The following is a 6,809-nucleotide window of genomic DNA, read 5'->3' as shown; positions in this document are numbered from 1 at the left end:
AGCATAATTCATTCAATTAGTGTAAAAAATCCCTTATATAGACAAGTTCTAAGGAAATGACAAAATAAACCATTCATGTTTGATTTCACTGGACTAGAAACGCGTTTCAAATTCCCTTAAAATTTACAATTATGTAAACAGAGATATATGGTTGGGGAAGTGCTTTTAAGAAAGAATGAAAAAAAAAAAACCCAAAAAAACCAAACCCAAAAAACCAACCAAAATTCCAAAACTAAAATGCCAAAACAACCCAACAAAGACTGAAGCTCTGCAAGAGAACAGAAGTGAAGAGATAGCTCCCTCCTGCAGTCTGATTTTGGGATTGTATAGTGACCAGTCAGAAGAATTACTTTTTACTCCATCATGTATTTGACTTAAGTGGTCTTAGTCAAGGACAAGTTAGCAAAGTGTGATTTAGCAGGCTGAGATTCTGTAGTGTACATAATACATTCAGAAATGTGTACTGAGTGTCATTAATTCTGGATTGTTGAGATAAAATAAATAAATAAATACCAAGTAGATAATAAAAGCAAAGTAGTCTAAGAAAATTATTTTCAAATATAGCTCTGACTGTAAGTGTGAACATGTGTTTGAACTATTTTCTGCCACATTTTCCTGTATCTGCTTTTCATGATTCCAACTTCATGGACTTTCTTATCAAACTCATGTAAGAACTAGTAAGCCAACAAAAACCCAGTTACCATAGTGCAAGACTCCAAAACCATTACTGGAGCCTTGAGAATGAAACACCACAGTCTGGTGTTACACTAAAGGTTGCCAATACAAAAGTAATAGCACTCACCAAATATAGTTTGAATCCAACAAAGTATTAGCAAGATGCCACTATAGTAAAGAGGATCAACCTGGAAACAGGTTTAGGTGATACTGACAGATCCTCTTATTCTTTTTCCAGACACTGTTTCAAAAGCATTTAAGACTTTTTTTCCTCTCACGCTTTTGTTGTTGTTGTTTTAAAGCCAAATGATTCAGAGTCCACCTTAATGCAGAAGTAAAATATAAGAAAATGGCATGGTAGGAAGCTGACACAGAATGATTTGGTAAAAAGATTAAGGAATAAACTGCATTTGCTTACTAAAAAAATACGCCAATTCTTTAGTAAATGAAGTGACAGACTTCTACTCTGAATATGGACTTTAAGACTGACCATTGAAAGAGTGATAAAACACATGGTTAGCTAACATTTGCAATCAAGACATGCATTTGTGTCTGAAAAGAGAATATTGCACTAAAAGAACCACCCTGAAGGCTTTAAACACTCTCTTCACTGACCTAAAAAAGTAACTAACCATTTCCTATACGCATTAGCAAACCTGGCTTGATCCACATCCCTGCAAGTTGATAATACTTTATTAATGAACCTGTATTCCATTTCTGGACCAAGAGAGTCCTGCACAGGAGCACGTTTCAGGCGTTTTGTTTCTTGGGTATAAACTTGTTTGCTGCTGGATTCATTCAAACCATCAACATCCATAGCTTGTGCCATATGACTTATCGCAGGACTGTAGTGGCAATTATTCAAAGTTTCATCACTGCTGCCCACAGATGACACCACTGCACTCAGAAGGGGAAGTCTGTTGCTTAGCTGGTGCTGAAGGTAGAACACACACCTTCTTCAGGGGAAAAGGAAGGGAAAAAAGAAAAAAAAAAAAAGAATAAAAAGTCACGAACTGAAAATAATCTGCTGTTGCTGCTGAACTGCTCAGTTCATTTGCCACCCTTCCAGATTCCACCCCCAAGACAAAATCTGCAGTCACTGGTCACACTCTACACAAAAAGGACTCAGTGGCACTTTGGCAAATCGGCTGTTACTACTCAGGCACATAAACGTAGCTGGCAAAGCGACAGTTTTCTGCAGTTGATCCATCTTCTGCCTATCTTTCGCCTTTTAAACATTTTAAGGCTGATTAACAGTATCTTGTGTTTCTTGCACAAACTATAGGGTCAGGTAGAGCTAACATCAACAAGTAACTCTTTTCCTGGGTGGTACCTTTTAAGATGAGAACAACAATTTGTCTAGAACCATCAGGCAAAGAACATTCCACAACCAGAAGGACACTCTTTTGACCACGTCCTCTTACCTATGACACCACAAGGTTTCATGCCCTGGGTAAGTATCTATCAGTTCAGTGCAGAGCTCCAACTCTTCCTCTAAACAGCGGGGGACATCCACGCTCTGCTCCTCCACACAGGCAGTTGCTGCCCCTGCACTCTCTTCCTCCTTTAGGTTAGGGTTTTGCTCATTTACCATCCGATTTTGTAACAGTACATTATTGTCAGTCACAGTTCTGCCTATCAAGGAATTGAGTAAGAACTGGCGGTAATGAAATCCACTGTGGTCTGAGACATGCATGGATACCCAATATTTAGTGGATGAAAGTTCATCAAGGAGAACCTGAAACAGAAAGCAGCAATGGTTATCAACTGGTATAAAAGAAAAATTACCTTTTTTATATTAAAGTTACCTCTTCTGTGGGGATTTCAGCCACTATGGTAATGGTTTAAAAACACACACACACAAAAAAAAAAAAAAAAAAAAAAAAAAAAAAAAAAAATACAACAAGTATCACTAAGCTTTTTCCACTCTGTGCTGACAAGTACCTTGGCATCCCTGCACAAAAGAAATTACACTTCTTCCAAACTCTGAAAAGGTAGGAGTCTCAGAAACCTTCCCATGGGCTGAGGGGAAAAAAACCCCCAAACCACTAATGATGAGAAATAAGCAGTGGTTTATGAATTGCAGAATGGTTATTAATAAATACTATTAGAGGAGGCAGAGCGTACATCAAACTACATGGATATTAGTTAAAAGTATTTTTATTTTTGCCTAGTGCATTATGGGTGTCAGAAGGCGGGTGGGTTGCTTTGGAAAAAAAAAAAAAAAAAAAGAAAAAGGGAAGAGGATTTAAAATAATTTACACCTTCATTTTCCAGGAAACAGTGTCAACCACTAACACAATGTTCCAAGTCCAAGAGCCTGTGGAATACGAAACCATTTGTCCATAACTAAGTAGCTTGACTTGGTAGTTGGTGAACTCCCAGAAAAACTCTCAAAACAACTGTGGGAAATACTTTCATCGGTGAGTACAGTTGTGTTGGTAACTCTGCTGGAACCTAGAAATTTTCTCTTAACTCTGAATGTTTTTAAGCCTTCAAAAATTATTTCTGGGAAGACAGGTGAGATTGGCTAGTGGGCAAAGCTTCTTTTACTTTAGTTTCATTATTAGAAGTAATGGTCATATTTCTTTAAAAGCTTTAACCTCTTTCCTCACATTGCTCCTCCTCTGGAGTTAATGTCTTCAGAGATCAAAACTACCTTTTTCATTTACTTCTAAAGACTTTAGCTATAACCTTACTAGTACATTCTTGCTTTTACTCTCTTTTCTAAGCTACGTACATCACTTAACAGGACCAGCTGATGCAAGCAAGTTTCAAACGCACAAGTATTTCTTTTTAAACCTGCTGCACCAGAGGCCCAGCCTCCCACAAATTAAACCATGGAAATACGGAAGACTAGTTGTACACCTTTTTTGTGGTGTGGCTGTTGTAAAAGATATGAGAGCAAATACAAACAGCATAAATAGCGCCTTCTACCCGAGACCCTCAACATGGTTTTTTTAGGTCTTGCCAAGAGATACCAGCATCACTCTGTTATTGCAGATCAGCACAACTAAGTGCACTATTAAATAACAACCCACAGGGGATTCTTCAGAGCACTAAACGTCCCCATCTCCACTTTGCATTTTAAACCCCAAGATCAGCTTCTCTATTCTCAGCAGGACAGAGTTTACTATTTTAAATTTCTGAACACTAAAATTTAAAAGCCTGTTAAAAACAAGAAGGCTCAACAGCAACATCAGAGAAATCAGACTAGTCTTTATTCTGCTGGATGTGGCACTATGCACATTATATCCAACTTAGATCTCCGAACAATCCGATTCACTTACCTAACATGTTTATTAACTACAAAGTTACAAGGGAATAGTGTAATCATGCATTTTAACTCCCTGCACAAAATAGAATAGTATTACTCTTTACCTGAACTAGAAAACCTCTCCTCTAGAAACCTCAGAGTAATAGCAGAAGATGCTTCAAACAACTGGAGGTAAAACAAAAAGCAGAGGTTTTTTCTTACCAAGCCAGTTTTCTCCATTTCCACATCAAACAGTACAAGCCCTTAGCCATTCTTCTCTGAAGCGAAGAGGAAATTATATGAAAATGCCTCCCTCACTACTCTTGACCACCTTTTACAAAGGGCTCTCTCTGACTTTCAGTGGTGAGCTGAGTACCACGGAACTGGCATCCCACTCCAGAATAGGAAATAGACACTAACTAGCCTCTGCCTTAACCTGTGGGTCTGCACACGCTCTTAGACCCTCCCTCACCCTATGCTTGCTTTTGAAACCCACCATAACGTGTGGCCCAAAGCTTCCTCCTTGGTCTGGAAAACTGGGGAAATGAAAAGGAACTGCATATGGGGAAAAAAACTTTTAAGGATAACCAGATAAATATAGCAATTTCCATTCAAACAAAAGATGTCTTTGGAGGTCCAGGCATCTGAGAAAAAGCCACAACCTTATTGGGGATGTCTATAGGAAAAATTACCTTGTGTCTTAGGAACATACTTCTGTTTTCCTGGCACCACACAAGAGAAGTGATTCCTTATGACAATCACCCCACCACTTGTTTCCTTGCTTGTCTTTTTATGGTAGGGCCTAGTCAGTTACTCTTCATGCTCTGAAGCTAAGTATTCCTATCTAAAGAAAACAAAAACATTTGTCCATCCTTGCTGAACTACATCCTGTTCTTGTACCTGCATGGTTTCTCTGAAGTGTCAATACATATGACTTTTTACAGACTACACTGATATTACTCTCTTACTTTGGTTCTCTGACTGATTTCGCACCTACCTACCAGTAGGTATCTTGAGCCTGTGTTCTTCCCTCATTAGCTAACTGAACTGTCACATGAGAGACCTGAAGCAAAGCTTTCTTGTCTTTTATGGAGGCAACTACTCCAATAGCAGAAAGATTAGATTGGTTTGCAGCAATCTTATTGACAAATCCTTAATTGACATTAATGAACACTATTCAAACACAACATAAACTTGCTAATGCAGTTCAAATTGTGCACAAAAAACAAATCCAAATTTCTATCTTCAAACTAGATTTTTTTACTGTCTAGTGTAATAAAGAAGAAATATCTGTATCTTGTGAGAAGACCTTCTTACAGGGTCCAAACTTTCTCCTTTTGTACCGTCTTCCCAGAGTTTAAACTGAGATTTAGTCTGCAGAAGCACTAGGATCACCAAATCAAAGGAGAAACAACAACAAAACAAAAGAAACAAACCAAACCTATTGAACATCCTACCCCCTGAAGTCCTCCAAAGCAGGATTTCAAAATGATAAGCCTTTTTGAGAAATCTTACTTCAATGATAATACACATTATGTTTCTGGGCCTGTTTCCTTGTACACCATAATAAATACTACCTCAAACAAAGTTTGTATTAAAGCAGGTATGTGACCTTAAATAATACAGAATACCCTAATTTCAGTCCATCTTGCAAGAACTAAGTGGGCTACAGAATCACACTGACTGCTACTTTTTCAGCACAGTCCCAGTTTTGACTCTCAGTGAAATGTAGCATTCTTTTCGATACTCAGACACACCGGCTTCGTAGTAGCTGGTATGGGGCTATGTTTCGGATTTGTGCTGCTAACAGTGCTGGTAACACAGGGATGTTTTAGTTACTGCTAAGCAGTGCTTACACAGCCTCAAGAGATCTGCTCCTCACACCACCAGCAAGGATCTGGGAGTGCACAAGGAGTTGGGAGGGAACACAGCCAGGACAGCTGACCCAAAGGAATACACCAGACCATATGGCATCATGCTCAGCATATAAAGCTGCGGGAAGAAAAATAAAAGGCAGGCATTTTGAATGATGGCACTTATTCCCAAGTAACCATCACACGTGACGGAGCCCTGCTTTCCCAGGGATAGATGAATACCTGCCTGCCCACAATGAACTAATTCCTTATCTTACTTTGCCTGTGCGTGTGGCTTTTGCTTTCCCTATTAAACTGTCTTTATCTCAACCCACACGTTTTCTCACTTTTACTCTACTCTCCCCCCATCCCACTGTGGGGGAGTGAGAGAGCAGCTGTGTGGTGCTTAGTTGCTTGCTGGGGTTATACCACACACATACTTGATACAAGTATACTTGACAACTTGACACAAACTTGACAGGAAGAGGAGTCCAGGTTCTGGTCTGTATCCCTCATGGAGTCTGGAACATACTTGTCATTTACTGTTAAGCTGATACAGCTATTCTTAAAGTTTATCAGATGACAACAAGAAACATCAGTCAAACAATATCTGTTGTTAGCAGTACCTGGCCCACGATACAAAAATAATGGCTATACTGACTCAACAACCTCCACTAAATTCCTTCCTCACTCCCCTATGTATTCACAACATGGCAGAATGTAGAGGCTTCCATTAAAAATGTGATGTCACTGTATCAGCCTAATATTCACAAGGAATTCACCTAACATTAGAAAACAGAGGATTATGAAACTACCTCTGTAATTTGAGACCACGTCACATTAAATGCTTCAATTTGCTGCAGGTCTCCATGTTTTCGATACTACCATGTGATCTGAAATACCTGCCACCACAGAAGATGTCCCTGCTGGTACTGAAATAGCCTGATTAGGCCTCAGTTTAAATGATATCAAAAGATACTGCTGGAGTTGTAGAAACAGGTTACAAGGACTACTACACTTTCTCT

General features: G+C 39.0%; 1 protein-coding gene across 1 annotated transcript in view; it reads right to left on the bottom strand.

The window, feature by feature from the left end:
- Positions 1-1,153: 1,153 nt before the first annotated feature.
- Positions 1,154-6,809, bottom strand: part of PTAR1 (protein prenyltransferase alpha subunit repeat containing 1) — a gene marked incomplete at its 5' end in the record, with an annotated part of 24,563 nt that continues 18,907 nt past the window's right edge. The window contains 2 exon segments of the mRNA XM_010012883.1: positions 1,154-1,631; positions 2,100-2,413. Coding sequence (XP_010011185.1) covers positions 1,283-1,631; positions 2,100-2,413 — 663 coding nt within the window.

This window comes from Nestor notabilis, unplaced genomic scaffold (genome assembly GCF_000696875.1).
Source record: "Nestor notabilis isolate BGI_N333 unplaced genomic scaffold, ASM69687v1 scaffold6934, whole genome shotgun sequence".
Taxonomy (NCBI): domain Eukaryota; kingdom Metazoa; phylum Chordata; class Aves; order Psittaciformes; family Psittacidae; genus Nestor; species Nestor notabilis.
This window is presented reverse-complemented; position numbering and strand designations above follow the sequence as displayed.